Below are 17,537 nucleotides of genomic sequence, written 5' to 3'. Positions count from 1 at the left end.
TTAATAATTAGTCAAATCCAATTCAGCGTGCCAAACGTAACCTAACTATACTAAAAACAGCAGACTTCATTAAAAAAAAATTAAAAATTATACTGACTCAATTGCAAATAAAGTAAAAAACAAATATGAAACTCAATTTCAACTACTCGTTGGAAAAATGGAGGAGTCCATGAAAAAATGAAAAATGAACGAGCTAGCTTGTTTTGAAATTTCAACAATCCACTCATCCGAAGTCAAAATCACCTCTCTACTAAGGAAAATTCCCAGCTATAATTATCCTATCTACCACAAAGACAGAGTTGAGATTTACCTAAATCTGAAAAATAGTTCTTGGTCATGCAATCAACATGACCAAGGCTTCACTAAAACCCTGTTCTACATTTTTGAGCTAGAAATTTTGAATCTTTAAATTCCAATCAGAAACCTAATCATACAAACTTCATAAACACGGTAAATTTTCCTTAATGCTCTTGAGACGAACTTGGACTTGCCAGATGGTCATGCAATTCACATAAGTCGCTTGTGTTTCATTTTTGGGGAAATAATAAGCTAGTGGGAACATCTCTCTGAAGTAATAATCAGATTGATGCATTTATAGCCGTCTGGAACTTCTCTGGAACACGAAGTAAGGGAGCCTGTATTGCACCGGGATTCCCAAGCTGACCACAGGCTGCCATCTGATCATCCCCTCTGCTCAGACGCAAGAAAACAGTGCACCCAGCCCCGGCCAAAATATTCCGAAACTCAATCATTTTCTCATCGGTGGTTGGTGTAAACTGTGATCCACAATGAGGATTGAAGGAAATGAGATTGATCTTGCATGGAATGCCCTGAACAAGACCAATAAGCCTCTTTGCATCATCAAAGCTGCACAAAGAAATAGACATCAGCCCACTGACTACAGTTGTAAACATACACACATATATTTATATATAGAGAGAGAGAGAGAGAGAACCCTCATATCTAATTAAGTTCACCATTGGTGTGCAAAAGGTAAAAAAAATTATCAAACCTGTCATTAACTCCGGCAAGCATTACGTATTCAAAGAGAACTTTGTAATTATTTTTGAAGTGAAGTTCCTCCCGAAGAGTCTCAATAAGCAGTCCTAGTTTATACTTCCGATTAATCGGCATGATCCAGTTTCTGACCTGCATGGTTTGTAAAAGGTGGTCAATAACATCTCTCTATCACTCAGCACTGTTGACAGTTGGTGAGAAAAAGAATAAGCTGGAAACTTAAATACCTCATCAGTTGTAGCGTTTAAACTAACAGCTAAAGCACAATTAGATTCATTGAGAAATTGTTTCAGCTGGGGAACAAGCCCACTTGTAGAAACAGTGACCTTGCGAGGACTGAAGTGAAGACCCTGTTCATGCACCATTATGTTGGCAGCTTTTATAACATTTTCAACCTTGTGAAGTGGCTCTCCCATTCCCTACAAATATATTGTTATCTCACTAATTAGAAACAATATTGAGAACCTTAGTTTAATTCAGAACATACTGATAATCTAAAGCTCCCTGGTTAGCAGTGTGGATAGATGAGGATAGCAACATTTCTTAACTAAAGAACTTGATGACACTTAGGCAAAATCAACATAAGAGCATGGAAACTCCAGTCAAGTTTAAAATCCTTTTTCTTGTTTGAGTATGTATGCAAACATGCATGAGTTTGAGCACTTGCAGTCCTTATGAAGGACTAAAGTGAACCTTTGATTGAACTAAACAAAAATATAAAAGTAAAGAGGCCCCTTTTTTCTCCTGTAAACACAAAAGAAAAGAACAAAAGCTCTTTTAATTACTGGAAAACCAATGGTCATACACACAGTTTATGTGGAGAAGTCTGCCACATAATTTGTTAAATGGGCAAACCAGATAAAGCAAGTTAACACTGTCTACCCGATTAAAGACTGCAGATCATTATAGAGCCATCCCCAATATTGTTCCCTCTACTGGAAAACGTTTAGATCACGGGAAATCTACCCTAAATATGCATTTACCATAAATACAACATTTGTAATCGAGCCAACTTCACTCGAGAGCAGACGCCGAGCAAATACTGCTTGTTCTACAATCTCAGCTGCAGTCAGATGCCTCTTCAGACCCATCCTACAAAATAAATTGACATATCATGGAATGAAGCACGCAGAAGTAAAACAGAGTGGGAATTACAGAGTATGAGAAGTAAATTAAAACTTGCCTGCCAGTGTAGCAGAACTGACAATTCATAGCGCATCCCACTTGACTTGAAACACAAACAGTTGTCCTGCCCCTATTGCATGGAATGACAACAGTTTCTATCACCAGTCCATCATCCAGCATAAATAAAATCTGAAACCTCCTGCGAGTTTCAAAATCAATGCGAAGATTCTCAATGTAATGCAAGTCTTAAATACATATTGAATATTAGCAACCATAGTACAAGAGTATTCCTAAAGATTGTTTCTAACTAATTTAGAGTAGATGAAGAAGATTATTTCTACCTTTCTAGTTCCATCGGATGATGTGAGAATGTCTTTCAAGGATAATGCCCTGAATTCAGCATGTTCACTCAACATTTTCTTGAAATCCTTGTTCAAACCTACACAATATATAATTACTAAAACCGAGTAATCACCTCCAAAAAAGAAACATCCTGGGAAAGAACCAAATACAAACTTACAAAAGCATAACATGGCAAAGCACGTCCATTGAAAATTGAATGTGCAGCAATGCTATTAGAGATAAAATCTAACCAAGTAATATCAAGAGTGCCCAAGCAGATGATCATGCAGTACCTTCCAATTCATCGGTACAATGTGCCCATATGTCATCCCCATAGAGGCGCTTCCACAGCATCAAAGCTTGACCAGGTCTGAACCCATGTGATCGAACCCATTGCTGTCAAAACACAGTAGCACAATTATATTTAACACTCACAGATCTTGTTTATGAAAGTAATATATAAAGACCCAGATCATCTAGTGTCATTGAACCAAAAACACAACGTCTAATGATCTAAAGAACAATTATATTATTTATCACTAATAAAATATGCTTAAAAAGCAAATGGGTTGAAAAATACAGAAGTAAAACTGAGGACAATTAGTACATACTTGGAGTTCAGTGAAACTCATTCCTTTCAGAAGAACCCTTGAACCCTTCTTTGGTAAAACATTTATGTCATCACCACCTCCTACCAAAAAACCAACTCGGTTACTGCCATAAATATGCATAGCAAACACATATACGATTAAATATATAACAAACATGTATAAACACGCGCATGCCCACCAGCATCGGAGCAATAGTCTTCGATCGTAGCTAGAGGAATCTGGGGCGAACAAGTAGCAGTTGAAAGGGGCCGGCGAGTTGGTGACACAGGGGAGAGGAAAGTAATAGGTGGAGGGTTTGAGGAAGGGAAAAAGGTTGAAAGATGATTTTTATATCTAATTGTACGTGTCGTTTTGGAGGATGAAGAGACCGCCGAAGGTTTCATCAGAAACACGGAGGGAGCTCCCCCTCGCACTCGCACGAGCCTCATCCACACACTGCCCACCTCCATATTTGCAATTGCAAGGGTTCTCATCTTAGTCGAAAGAAAGGCCAAATCAGCTTTTCCAGTTTTATCATGTTAGATGTTGTCACATTACAAACACTCGATTTAGGAGGGCTACTTCGGTCACGCAAGTACATTCTTTGTATAAAATAAAAATAAATCAAAATTATAATAATTTTCCACCACCAATACAGACGACGATATTTTTGCTAAACTTCTTATTTAGATCGAATAAAATTATAGTTATAAAGTAAAAGTTGGGATCAGGCTACGGTGCAACTGTGGCACCGTGCCACTGTTGCATCTAGCTGTTGGATGCAGTTAAATTGGTGGGGTCTATTGACATCCAACGGCTAGATATAATTATGCCACGGTGCCACAGTTGCACCTAAGGTTTTCCTAAAAGTTGATAGCATACGGTGAAAATTATTGTTAAATAATAACTTTGATTGAAATAATAAACATATTATTTTTTTATTATACAACGTGTGGAATGAGATAAATTTGATTTCTAAATTACATAAACAAGTGTTATTAAAAATAATTTAGGACTTGTTCCAAATTGAGGTATTGGAGTTTAAAAATTACAACTAAAATGATTTTAAAAAAAAAACTACAAATGTTATTAGGCGTTTGGTAAATCACCATGGTAAAAATTGATAATATTTATAAACATATTTATTAAAATTTAACAACAGTGTGTTAAAATTATATTAGTCTTTTAATTCATGGATGTATGTAATATACATATATATAATGCTAGGGAAAGAAAAACAACTGATATACCATACATGGTATTACTGCCAACTTTTAAACAAGTACACCCCCATCCGCACAATACCACACACAGCCTTAATCGTTTAGGTCATTTAGTCTTTTTCTTTTCCTAATTTTTTTATATATTTTGAGAAGACGTCATCTCTCTTTCTAGTCTTACTACCCTTCCACGTTCACATTTTGTCATCCATTTTTTTTCAACCGCAGCATACAAACCAATTTTTCCTTAAAACATTTGTACATAAATGGTGAATGTGAATGCCACCGGCTTTGTTTTTATTTCTTTTATTATTTTTGAGCTATATACAGGTGCCATTCCGAGTGTTGAATTAAAACCACCAAAGATTTTCCTCGAGACAATCACATTACTAGCTTATCCATGAAGCCAATACAATACAAAGTAAATTTCCAACAACTTTGTGACATTACTAACACAAAAATCTGAATCAACTCCCTTGAAGCTGAATGATTTGGCCGCGATCGATTCGACGACCTTACACACATTTTTGAACATTTTATCAACTGCAACCATATTGGCGTAACAAATCATGAATTTGACTCCTGTAGTCTTCCAGCGAGATCTGTCTCGCCAGATTAGTCCATGATATCTACTCCTTGCCATCTGGAGCTAAGGACAAAGCTAGTCCCTGCAAACCAGATATTACAAAAGTCAGTCCCATTGTCTTAAACATAATTGCATCAACCCAGACAACATTGTAGCTTTATAGTGGCGACAGTTGCAACTTTTCCTATGATCTAAAATTAATAGAACAGAATAAGACAGAGATGGATGCATTGCAGATATGGCATCAATAAACATAAAAAAAGTGAAATAGTGCAAATTTAGTTAATTGATAAACCCCATATGGTATGTCAACATGAAGCAAAGGAATTGGAACACAATTTTCAAGGGAAGAAAAGATGAACCATAAAACTTGAGGAAAAAAAATGGATAATATGCATACTGATCTATGATAGCGGAACCACAACAATGACATGCAAGCAACAGAATTTTTTAAGCACAAATTTTGCATAATATAGCCAACTACCACTTCAGGTGTACATTGATCTATACTGTGCCCCAAGTGCAACAATGGTAGCCAGCTATGTAAGCCAGTGCACTCGCAAGTTCATTAATATGCATTTTCATTATTTCTGACAATGACTGAACATGCACAATATAAGTCATGAGACATATGGGAGTCAATAAACCTGTTGAGAAACCACTTACCAGTACTTAATCAAGCCATCCCAACCACATGTTGCAACTTTACTTTGTTCCAGTGGATGCCACTCACACCCAATGCAAACCCCTTCATGACACTTGAGGGTCCTGAACACTTTGCAGCTCTTCCAGTCCCAAAACCAGCACTTACCCTCACCATCTCCCGACATAACAAACCGTCCATCCGGAGAGAAATTGACTTGACAAGCATATCCAGCCACAATGTGCCCAGCAAACCTCTTTTTCTTATTCAGCTGGAACCTCTCCCTTGTGCTATAAATAAGAATCTGATTATCCAAACTCTGCGCAGCTAACCAATTGGTATTGGGATGAAGCGAAATTGATGGCATTGAGTGCATGTGAGGCTCACTAATATACTTTATAACCACTGGAATCCCAAATTCCCATACGCGGAGAGACTTGTCATCACTTGAAGTAACAAATCTCCTGTTATTGTCCACAAATGTAATAGTATTCACTGCTCCCAAGTGTTGATCATACTCTTGAGTAATTTCTTTTGTGTTCATATCCCACTGAACAATCTTCTTATCACTCATACCTGCCAACAAAATATTCTGCTTATCATCATCCGGATTAAGCTTAACTACGTATGGAATCTTCCCGGTCGAGAAAGTCCTTATAACTTGCCCAGTTTCTGTATCCCAGTACTTGATGTTCTTATCATAGCTGGCCGTCAAAAATTTAGTCCCATCATTGCAAAATGAAATATCACGAACAGCCTTTGAATGACCCATGTAAGTCCTCATGCACTTGCCTGAATTGAACACATCCCAAATCTTCACCTTAGTATCCATCCCTGCAGAGAGAATCAAATGTCCATATTTGGGGAAGAATCGAATTGCTGAAACACCCTTGGTATGCCCACTCCAAGTGTGAACCAACCTCTTTGGAATATAACAATGATCATTGGCTGCTTTAGCATCTTTGGGAGGAGCAACCCAGGACCTACCCTGATAATCCTTCTCTTCTTTGCCATGAAAAGTACTCTTATCCTCCACATGCTCACCTTTCTCACCGCCTGCATTACCTTTATCTTCTTTCTTCTTTGCATACTCCTCTGCATACTTCTTTTGTTCTTCAGTCAACTCTGTTTGTACTCCCTCCTTTTTACCTGCCCATGGGCTCTTCCGATTCTTCATCAGCCAAGAGTCAGTTGCAGGATTATTAACCTCCGCAGGATCCACATCAACAGCCATACCATCACCACCCTCAGCTTCCTGTTTCCTCTCCAACTTTCTCTTTTTTTGCTCATTTTGACGTATATTGTACACCGAGATGGCATTATTTTTCTCCAAAGCATCCAAATCACCAATGTAATTGCTTCCAGCGGGGTCAGCAGCATAGCCATATTTGTAGAAGGTGTTGTATTGTTCATCGAAAACAAACGAATCAATAGAGGCATCCTCTACAAAACCAAGCTTGTGGTTGCGCATGCCCTGGGCGATGCCATCCTTGGCATAAGGATGGGCTGGACCGTATATAGGGGCCCACAGCTGTTCGTATGTGGGGTTGTAGGCAACAACATGTTGACTGGGGTCAATGGGCCTGGATTGGGTTTGGCGGGCTTGGGCAACAGTTAGAGCCAGCGTGGTATCATCAACTTGAGGCGCAGCAGATTTGGATGGGAGTATATGTGGTGGTGATGATTCCAGTGCTGCAGAATCAGGATTTTGGTCATTTTGGTTTTCCGGCTTATCTAGCTCATCTTCTTTTTCGTCAGCATAGTTCTGGAGAAGATCCATGCCAAGTTTTAGGGGGGAGAGAGAGAGAGAGACGATATATCAACTGTCGGTTCTGAAACACAGAAGATGAAATGCGGATTAAGCTGAAAGGCTGGTTAAGCTGAAAGGTGGGTTAAGCTGAAGGGCAGGTGCCTTGGGGTTGCTGTGGAATGAACCAATTACCAAAGAAACCACTTATCTACCTGTATTACAGGCCAACAATATAAGTAGAATGAGTTTTTCTAGAAGAGAACTACTATTCAAACAAACCAGTGTCCAGAAGCACAGTGACACACGCACAAGTCACATAACTTCATTATTATACCTTTTTTCTAAGGGAATTTTCAAAATTAATTTGAAACAAAAGTAACTAGTCAAATCTTACCTCAATAATTTTGTTAAACCTAATCTAACTAAAACCAGATTCGACTAACTCTCCTAAAATCACACTGAAAAACGATTAGCGAACTCCGTATTGATCTAACTGATACACACGAGTCGATGAGTACAAAGTTAAAACGCTTTAAACCCTAACTCAGGCGGCTACAAAGAGATTTAGCTACACTACAACAGGCAAATTGTCTTTACGGAGAGAGGGAGAGAAAGGGTACCTTAGGGTTTTGCAGATTGGAGATTGCAGGGGAGCGGAGACGAATTAAAACGGTGCGATCAGGAGTCTCAGAGGAGAGCTCAAAATACTTGGATGGGAATTCTCATTTTCAGATTAGGAGAAGCAAAAAAAAAAAAAAAAAGCTGATAGGGTTCTAGGATTTTGGTTAGAGAACGAAAATTTAGGGAAAAAAGCGTTATAATTTTAGGATTTTGATTAGAGAATTTTTTTTTTTTTAATTACGATTAGAGAATTAAAGAAAGAAGAGAGAAAGAATTTAAAAATTTATGGGGAAGAGTGAAGAATTAATGGGTTGGAATTTATATTATTGTTGCTTTCTTAGAAAATAATGAAAATCACTTATCTATTGTAGCTTAGCACGCTCCTCTGTTTAATTTAATTAAATTTCTTAATTATAATTGTTATAAGAAACCCTAATCTTAATAGGAAAAAAATTAAATAGGCTATTAACAAGAAAAAAATTAAATAATTGTCAGTAGAGGGGATGATCAGCTGCTAAAAGCAATAGTTAAGGTTGTTTACGATGATGCTCCAACTTAAGGGGGCCTATCACAGTTAAAATAAATCTCCATATAATGTCTGTCAACATGCGTCGATGGGGATAAATATTTGGGTATGGCAGAGGGTATTGGTGCAATACTACAATTCTCTTAGGGTATTTTAGTCTTTTCAATTGCTCAACAATATTTGTATTCTCGTATAAAAAGAATAAGATGTCTTATCTTTTTCATTAACAAGAGGGAGAGGGAGAGTGATCAAGAAAATGAACGTTTTTCTTAATTTGATCATAAGCAACACATGAGATCATTGAATGTTATGCATAGAGAAGACTAGAGGTAAATTTCAATTCTTGACCTTTGTTAATTGTTAATTTGTTATCAAGAAGCATGATTAGATAATTGTAGTAGAAGTAGGAACTTAAGATTTTGCAAAAATATTCAGATAGTGAGCTATTTCAAAAATCATAGTTACTTGTACCAATTGATTTTGATTCTAAATTTTGGATATGTTAAACTAAACATTTCAAGAATGTTTTGAAACTTGTTATGAGCTAATAAGATAAGAATTCAATTTATTACGATTTTTACAACTCAGGTCTGAAAACCTGAAAATTTATGATTTCAATGAAGAACATGAATTATGAATTTATTTTACCATATATCAACTTCTTCAAAAATTATAAAATTTGGGTCAGTAATTTTTATATATGTTTAGCGTGATTATGAAAATTTTCATAATTTAATGATAAAGCAATAAATTCCAAACAGAAAACTGATTGACATAATTGATGATGTCTCAGACATAAATTATTTTTAATAGTTCTATTCTAAGGATTGAGTATTGAGAGTATTTGAGGTTGTGTTTAAAAGATGTTTAAAATGAGAAATTTGAGGACAATTGGAATTTATAGTTAAGACTTGATTATATCTTATGAAAGTTTTATTAATGATTTTAGGTTGATGATATCAATATGAATTCATTACATGTGAGTGCCAAGAGATAAGTAAACTTGACTTCTAAATGAATCACAATAAATAATATGTATATGTTTAACACATTCAAAAAGTATATTTTTGATATGTACGGATATGATTTTTTATGTTTTTTCCCATGTGTTTACGTTATATGTTGTTATGTGTTGAGTGTGATTATATCTATGAGCATATGTAGTGTGAAAATTCATTGGCATAAGCTTGAACATGCGAAGCTTTTATAAAAGTATGTTTATTAATTGCATTTATAATTTTATGATTTATATGTGAACTTTGTTATTATACTAAGTTTTATAAGAGTTTACATTGAGGGTAATTTCTTGAAGTTGTGTGGAGGCCATCTCTTGAGACTATTTGGGAGTCAGAAAGAGATTTTGATGAATTTATTTTATAATGCATTTAAAAGATTATGGCACATAATCCACTTACATTATATATAAGTATTACATATTTTGATAGATAAAAACTTATTTGCTTACTAATCTTTGTACTTGTTTTAGTTTATTGTAATTAATTTTTAGAAAGTAGGATTGATTCGTGTTGAGTGAATATAACTTAAATTGAGGATGGTAGATTATTTGCAAAAGATTTTAAATTCTTATGTTGTTTAAATATTGTATTTAAGGCTTGAATTATTATTGATTATAAAAAGTTATTTAAGTTCATATGTGAGTTTTGGTTATATTGGCTCTCAAAATTTGAGTTAAAGTGTTACAATTGGTCCTAATAAAGAAATGGCTGGTGGAGTGAGTGTCGGGTCATGAAGGGCTAGAATTGAAGAGTGTGAATCGATGATGAGAACATGAATTGCCTACTCTACAGAAAGGTCACAAAGTTAGTTAATGAGCAGAGTCCATGCATTGTAACATGCCAGCTTCATATGGACCAAGAGATGGTTGTGTCCTTGCGCAATTGGCCAAATTCTTCAAGAATGCCTTGCAGAAGTACTTTTATAGTGTTATTCTAAACGGTTAAGACTGCAAATTTTTCATCAATTTGAGACAATAGCACAACTTTTTCTTTAAGCACTGTAAAGATCGTGATGTCTAAAAAAAAATTCAAGAAAATTTGGGGTTGTGGTGTTGCTGGCCGACAATTGATGATGATGCACTGGTTTAAGTGTGGCCACTCGAGTTGGTTGAGGCTAATGGCAGGTTCGATTGATGGCTTGTAGTGGTAAGTCACAAAAGGCAAAGGTAGTTGGTGGAATAAACTTGATTAGAAGCAAATTAATTGACTTACGAAAAACTAAATCAAAGTTATGGGATATTGGCAAAAGTTTGGATGCTAGAATAATGCAGCTCTCTTTTTTTTTTTTTTTTTTTTAAGTCTATCTAAAAGAGGAGATCATATGAAAAATGTAATCGATTGGTCAGGAAGTATGTTCTGATACCATATGTTAGGATTCTAGGATTTTGTTAGAAAATTAAAGGGAGACGAGATGAAGAATTTAAGAATTTAAGGAAAGAGTGAAGAGCTAACACGAGTTGGAATTAATTATATTACTGCTTTACTTAAAAACATAATGAAAACCGCTTATTTATAGTAATGCAGTCTTAATTTTAATATAATTAAACTCCCAAAGTATAATTTCAATAAGAAAACTTAATCTTAATAGGAAATAAATTAACTAAATTGGTAGGGTCCTAGTACACATCCTAACAAAAAAGTGAGAAGATAATCTCGATCTTCAAGTTCTTGTTCCTGTTTGCGGTCAGGCATCGAAAGTTGGTCCAACTCTGGGGGTTGCCCAAAGGATTGGGATGACCTTGATCCGCGGGCCTACTACGAACACCCTTTTCATTTTCTTTACAACACCTCTTTCATGATGTAATTTCATTTGAAGACACTCATCAACAATTTTATTCTCTTATATATTTTTTAAATAGAATTCCAGATTAATTTAGAAAATCAAACATTTAGAGAAAGAAATCACATACTACTAATGTTCTCTTGTTCATATTACTGCTATCGATCGGCATTGATAAGGAAAAATATATAGTGGTTGGCTTTTGAAGTTCAACTTCTCAAGAGACACACCAGCATTTAAAGTAAACTCGCAGAGTTAGGCTTTACTAGACTTCTTTGTCTTGACTTGTAAGCAGTCCAAAAGAATTGAAAAGTCAATTTAATTCTTTAAATAGAACTCTCAATTAATAAACTCTTTTACACACCTATATAATATTGTTTATTTTTTCTGCAAATTCTTTGAATATATCAACAAATCATTTTCTTTTCTTTTTTATGTTTGTGACTCTTCATCTATTTAATTATTCTTAATTGTTGAGAGATCCATTCGATTATTCAGTTGAAATAGGCTTGTTTCTTTCATTTTCTTTTACAAATTCATTACTCCCATACTAAATCTAAAAAATTTGGTTGTGTTGAGGGTAGAAAAGAACAAGTCTATAAATGAGTGAGATAATTAAAAAAGTGAAAAAAAAAAGACAGCAAAACAGTAGTAGATGAGGTTAATTGGGGGAAAAAATGATATTAAAATAAGAATAATTTAAAAAGGGGTTTCACAAGAATTTTAAATGGGTGTTAAAAACTCAACTCATGCACTAATGTTTTAAAGCAAGTAAAAGAGTATTTACGGGGCGGTTTCCCGAATCCCGCATGTAGGCTTGGCTGTCGGTTGATTAGACCCAAACAAGTTGTTCTGAATACCCCACCAACGGAAGGCCCTCTTTTTCTTGTTTCTTTTAATTAAAATTCAAATTATTATTATTGTTTTTTTTTTTTAGAATCATATTAACTACAAGAAGTCTTCTTTTATAGGGTCGGTCCCATAAAATCCATTTTTACGTGGAATTTGGACTGCCTATGCCCATTTTTTGTGCAGAATTTGGATGGCCTGTGCCCGAGTCTTTCATTGGCAAAAGCAGATATCTTTTGTGAAATTATTTTTGGATGAATTAGTTGTATACAGTGTTACTTGCATGGATGGTTACTCTGTCATGGACTTCATAGAAAAGCTTTCTCTATAAATGAAATTTCATCAAGCAGATACAAACTATCTACTAACACATTATACTACTAACCTTAAGACGCATCAAAGTGATCATACAAAATGTAATTAAAAAAAAAAAGAAATTAAAAGTTCAAGAATTCCAAACCTTCAAAATATCATAAAAACTTAAGGGTTCTTCATCTTAATTCTGAGCTTTCTGGCTATTTGTGCAGCTTTGGGATGTACTTGCCTCTTGCTACTGTCACATTGTTCTACTTCCACCCAGTTAATAACTTTGAGTATGAGAAACTGAGGAACTTTCTTCACATCTCCATCTGCTGTGCCTTTTGATTTCTTCATGCCAGTTTCCAAACCTTTCTCTAGGAACTCCATAAACCAATTTCCTGCCTCGGTTTCAATCTGCTTACCCAATTTGATTATGTTGCTTAAGTTGCAACAAACCAAAGGTTTCTTGTTTTCATCATTCTCGGCAATAGCTTCAAGGTTAAGTTTTCCTATGGGGGATAGTCCTTTTCTATCCAAATTTGCCCTCATGTTAGTGTTTGATCTCAGGAGCTTTTCAAAGTTTGTCTTCTGTTCTACTCTTCCAGGAAACGCCGCAACTGATTTGTGCAATGCTGATCGTCTTTTTGATGAATTTAGTTCTGAGTTGTGTACAATTTCGTGTAAGATAGTTGACTCTTCTTCTTCGGGCTTTCTATCCATTTGCTCTGCTTTTGGAGTTTGAGCCACTTCAGTAGCTGCTTGAATGGACACCATATCTGTTACAGCTTGCACAATCTGTTGATGGAACTCCAAAAACTTCTCAAAGCAGGCAGCTGGGGCATCTGCTCTTGCTGATTTGCTCAAGTTCGAAAATAGTCTACAAGGAAGTTATATTATTGGTCTTAGCAAATCTCAAAATTCCCATTTTTCACTGCAATATAGAAATTAATTTAAAGATAGATTCAATACTTGAGAGATCGAACTAAAGTATCAGTAGCTGAAGCCTCTCTTAGTGCTTGAAGGGCAATCTTCTGAGCTGTTTCTCTCTGCTGCACAGCTTCCTGTTGAAGCATAATATTTGACAGCTGAGCTAAAAGAAGAAGTCATAAAGTAAGACACAAGCTAGGAGTCCTGAATTTACCTTGCCTAGTATGCTTAGCTTTCCTGGTAAATTCATTGGCAGACTTGTACTGCTATCCGGGGCTAAATTACCAGACTGAGATTGTGGCTGTGGCGTTGCTATTGAGTTCGAGTTTTCTGAATCTGCACCTAAATTTAGGGCTCCTATGGTTCTTCCATTTCTTAACTTAGGCGAAGGAGTTGAACTTTTCTTATCCTACAAAAAAACAATATTATTCTATCAACAAATCAATGACTGAAATCTTCGATTCACAGGAAATTATTAATCTAAAAAGTAAAAACTTGACAGTACAATTGCCATTTGACATACTTTCAACACAGGCAGGAGTTGATCATCAAAAACATGGTTCTTAGAAAATTCTAAATGGAAAAGAGGAAAATGTACCTACAGCTGTGTTGAAAGGACTAATTGGGATTCTTGGCTCTCGTTCGCAGACACTCTTGCTCCTAGGAAACTTTGAAGCAGATGGCGCCACACAGCTTTTTCTTAGCAATGCAGGGCTTTCTCCTTTGGTATCCACCATTTTAGCTAAAAGTCCCCCACCAAAGGAACACCTAACACTGCCATCCTTCGCAGTTCTTGATCTTATCATTGGTGACATAATTTTCATCAGCTTAGGCCGCTCTTTCACTGGTGTACACTGATCAAAATCCAAAGGGACCGGCTTCAACAACAAAGGAGATGAGACCCCATCACTCCCGTTTTGTCCCCAAGAACCTCTTCTGTGACCTGGAGGCTTTGAATTTACTTTTTGTTCACTTTTCTCTCCTTTTTCTCTTAAACCCATTAACGGTTCTGGGGTTCCAACTAGTGGGTGCCTTCCGGGGAGCGGCTTGGCTCCTTTAACCACAGGTACAGGGGATCCTGGCTCCAATCTATCAACATAAATGAATTGACCCAACTGCATTTTGTTGCTGAGAACGAAATCATCTTGTTCTGTTGGAAGACTGACGTATATAGAGTGTGAAGAATCTGAGACTTTAATGAAGAATCCTTGTGTAGGCCAAAGATTCTTCTCATCAAGATCAGCTGGGACTATATCAGTCACTTGAAGAAGTGAGCTGCGATGCTCTCCTGTAGGCTTGACTCCAGTGTTCATTCCATTGAGTAGCTTTAATACAATTCCAGGTGCTAGTGTCGCCATAGCCTTCCAAGAATCCAAGAATTGCCCAAAACAACGATCAAACTCAAGAAATAACTCAAATGGCATAAAATTGGAAGACACCGAATTTCTCGGATTTTTTGGCAAAGAAATTCAATAAAGATTAAAGAAAATGTGTCTAAAAACAAATTCACCTCAAGAAGGAACGGGTTTTCAGTTGTTGATTTCTTGAAGCTATCAGTGGCAGAACAAGAATGAAAGATATGGGGATACTTGGTTCGTGTACTGAGCAGCTGTTGGCAACGGTAAGTAGGCACGAGAAAGGCTGATTTTTTTTTTTTTTTGGTTTCAAATTTAGATTTTTGGAACGTTGTGGCAACGGTCATATGGTGGTGCGTCTTGTCATAACGATTTTGAATTACAAACAGAAACAGGAGCTCATAGACATCACAACCCGGCGCCATTAGGCATTTTCTTGGACTTGGTCTCCACAGCCTGTAGAGATTGGGCACCCAATTTGATTCTGGATAACAAACTGTCTTTTGGGCTCCTTCAGATTAATATGGGCCAGATCCTTTTGTAAATTGGACTCAGTATCTCAGTTTAGTTGAGTTACCCCCACCTATTATCTATCTCCCGAGAACTCCAATTACTCTTACAACCCCCTTTATTTCCAGAAACTAAGGTGGTGTTTGGTTTTAAGGAAGGAGAGGAGAGAAAAAAAGAGAGAAGAAGAGTGGAGAGGTGGTGAGAGGAGAAGAGTACAAAAATTTATTATTATTATTTGGTTTCACATAAAATTTGAAAGAAAAAGAAATTACATATTTTTTTATTTGGACAAATATACCCACTATCTTTAATGTTAATATTGTTAATAAATTGAAAAATAATTAAACTATGAATTAATTTAATCTAGAAATTACCTAGTTAAATAGAGAATTTTATTTTCTTAAATTACAGCATCATGTCATGAATGTTGACCGCCGTTGACCGACGTTGTTAACCACCATTTTTCTTTGTGTTAAATGCATAATAAAGATAAAGCACAAATGAACGATTTACTCATTGGAAATGTTAAATTTGCAGAAAACACACTATATAGTCGGAAATATGAGAGTTAAAATTTTCCCAAGCATTTTAAAAAAGACTTTAGGTAAATAACAACGTATATTAGCATTTCTAACACCATAGATTTATAGATCGGCTCATAAGGATTCCATTGGTAACTGTTTTGATGGTAAAACACGTCTCCAGTAACTGTCTTGCGATTCACTTTACTGCTTTTTCAAATAAGTTTATGCTATTAATTTAAGAAAATAAATATAAATTATTTGCACTTTAATTTATTTTATTAATTTTGTTTGGAGGATAATATTAGAATTTTTGTGTTCTAATAAATAAGGAATTTGAAATCCTTAACTATTGATAAGAAATACAAATTCTTCAATTTGATGGAAATTGAATTTCAATGGAAATTTAATTCCATTAGACTTGGTTCTACCAAACATTGGAAAGTAGAAAAGAAATTGAATTCTTTTCCTCTCCCCACTTCTCTACCCCCAAGCAAACATGGCCTAAGGGTGCATTCAGTATTATTTTCAAATCCTATTTTCTGTTTTCTAAATTTAGAAAATACAAAATACGTGTTCGGTAGATTATTTTTGAAAATGTAAAATTCATTCTACAATTTTAATAAAGGAAATAAGAAAACAACTTTTCCTTTTTTTCCCTATTTTTCAATACTATATTAAATTTCAAAATGAACAATTTTCTTCCAACATCTCACAAAATAATAATAATAATAATATCAACATTATTATTATTATTGTTATACCACCCACAAAAATAATTTCCCTCACAATAGTATTTTCTTTTTATATAGATTATAATATTTATGTTTGAAGGTGTTGGATTTTTTTACCTTCACACGTATTTGTAGCTTGTGGAGAATTTGCAACGATCGTTGGCCTCGATTCCAAAGGGCTGAGTACTTGAAAAAGGCACTCTGACACCCAAGTTGGTGTTTGATCAAGATTAAACAAAGAAGAAAGATAAAGAAAATGAGTTTTCTCTCTCTAAGTATGAACAATGATTTTTGGAGGCCAAAGATCTCTTTTCTCTTGAAGATGAGTCTCTATTATAGATGATGAATGATGTTTGCAAAAGGGTTTTGGTTTGAACCATCAATCTAACGACACGTGTCACCCATTATTTTTGTACACGTGGAGGTAAATTTGATATAGGAAATTATTATACTCTTGTGTGTTTCCTTACTTGTATGACCTTTAGGGCATGATTTCCTTAGACTAATGGATTGCGGAACTAATTTCCCTCTCTTGCAATTTTTATAAGCTCTGGGAGAATTTTTCCTTAGATGTTATTTATCCGGAGTAGTTTGGGTGCTATTTACCCCGAAATATCTTGGGTGTTATTTCTCCAGAATAACTAATATTATCTGATAAGATGAACATGTGGCATTGATAAGTGCTTTTTAAAATATGGCACCTACAATGTTTTTATATATTAATTAAATTAAATATGTAGATTCTATCATTTTTCTTAAAAAATTTAACAAAATCACTTAATTTATTCTTAAAATTAAAATAATCAAACTAATTAAATAAAAAATTATTAATTACTTAATTTTAATTTTATGGAAATTATTCCAATAACAATTTTTAAAATATTCCTACTGAACATATTTTACTTTTTTTTTAAAGATTTTTTTAAAAAATAATATCGAACACATTTTTAAATTTTTATTCTCATTCTTGTTTTATAAAAACAACATTTGAAAAACAATAAGGTACGGGGCTTAAGACTTACTCATGAGACCCCACGCATAATTTCATAGGATCTTCGAATCTCAAGCAAAGGAACCTTGGAACCTGGGGCTTCACTAGCAACTTCAATGATACAAAGTAATCAT

The 17,537-nt window shown here is 35.1% G+C and overlaps 3 protein-coding genes across 5 annotated transcripts; all 3 read right to left on the bottom strand.

The window, feature by feature from the left end:
- Window positions 1-113: 113 nt before the first annotated feature.
- Window positions 114-3,635, bottom strand: LOC102610918 (uncharacterized). The gene is made up of 9 exons (XM_006483776.4): window positions 3,274-3,635; window positions 3,096-3,175; window positions 2,778-2,880; window positions 2,484-2,581; window positions 2,201-2,331; window positions 2,001-2,109; window positions 1,245-1,436; window positions 1,013-1,149; window positions 114-867 (listed from the first exon to the last, which is right to left on the bottom strand). The coding sequence occupies exons 1-9, from the start codon at window positions 3,566-3,568 to the stop codon at window positions 579-581; spliced, it is 1,434 nt and encodes a 477-aa protein (XP_006483839.1). The 5' UTR covers window positions 3,569-3,635; the 3' UTR covers window positions 114-578.
- Window positions 3,636-4,564: 929 nt separating this feature from the next.
- LOC102611505 (uncharacterized) lies at window positions 4,565-8,371 on the bottom strand. Of its 3 annotated transcripts, none has more exons than XM_006483779.4 (3): window positions 7,894-8,363; window positions 5,547-7,355; window positions 4,565-4,962 (listed from the first exon to the last, which is right to left on the bottom strand). In XM_006483779.4, exons 2-3 carry the CDS (start codon window positions 7,301-7,303, stop codon window positions 4,956-4,958), a joined length of 1,764 nt encoding a protein of 587 aa, XP_006483842.1. In that variant the 5' UTR covers window positions 7,304-7,355; window positions 7,894-8,363; the 3' UTR covers window positions 4,565-4,955. The 3 variants fall into 3 exon arrangements, with proteins under 3 accessions (XP_006483842.1, XP_006483841.1, XP_006483843.1); XM_006483778.4 differs by having other exon boundaries at window positions 5,547-7,485; window positions 7,894-8,361; XM_006483780.3 differs by lacking the exon at window positions 4,565-4,962 and having other exon boundaries at window positions 5,543-7,485; window positions 7,894-8,371.
- Window positions 8,372-12,249: 3,878 nt separating this feature from the next.
- Window positions 12,250-15,192, bottom strand: LOC102612188 (uncharacterized). The gene is made up of 5 exons (XM_052439198.1): window positions 14,803-15,192; window positions 13,895-14,653; window positions 13,507-13,701; window positions 13,335-13,426; window positions 12,250-13,242 (listed from the first exon to the last, which is right to left on the bottom strand). The coding sequence occupies exons 1-5, from the start codon at window positions 15,070-15,072 to the stop codon at window positions 12,546-12,548; spliced, it is 2,013 nt and encodes a 670-aa protein (XP_052295158.1). The 5' UTR covers window positions 15,073-15,192; the 3' UTR covers window positions 12,250-12,545.
- Window positions 15,193-17,537: the final 2,345 nt, after the last annotated feature.

Source organism: Citrus sinensis, chromosome 4 (genome assembly GCF_022201045.2).
Source record: "Citrus sinensis cultivar Valencia sweet orange chromosome 4, DVS_A1.0, whole genome shotgun sequence".
Classification (NCBI taxonomy): domain Eukaryota; kingdom Viridiplantae; phylum Streptophyta; class Magnoliopsida; order Sapindales; family Rutaceae; genus Citrus; species Citrus sinensis.
This window is presented reverse-complemented; position numbering and strand designations above follow the sequence as displayed.

Excerpts from the sequence above, each read along its gene's own strand:
- LOC102610918 (XM_006483776.4), bottom strand. The coding sequence starts at position 3,568 with ATGAGAACCCTTGCAATTGCAAATATGGAGGTGGGCAGTGTGTGGATG. Across the intron at positions 2,881-3,095 it reads TGAGTTTCACTGAACTCCAA|CAATGGGTTCGATCACATGG; the intron begins GTATGTACTAAT and ends GTGTTTTGACAG. Across the intron at positions 868-1,012 it reads CTTGCCGGAGTTAATGACAG|CTTTGATGATGCAAAGAGGC; the intron begins GTTTGATAATTT and ends TTCTTTGTGCAG.
- LOC102612188 (XM_052439198.1), bottom strand. The coding sequence starts at position 15,072 with ATGGCGCCGGGTTGTGATGTCTATGAGCTCCTGTTTCTGTTTGTAATT. Across the intron at positions 14,654-14,802 it reads AAAACCCGTTCCTTCTTGAG|GCTATGGCGACACTAGCACC; the intron begins GTGAATTTGTTT and ends GATTCTTGGAAG. Across the intron at positions 13,243-13,334 it reads ACTTTAGTTCGATCTCTCAA|ACTATTTTCGAACTTGAGCA; the intron begins GTATTGAATCTA and ends ACTTCCTTGTAG.
- LOC102611505 (XM_006483779.4), bottom strand. The coding sequence starts at position 7,303 with ATGGATCTTCTCCAGAACTATGCTGACGAAAAAGAAGATGAGCTAGAT.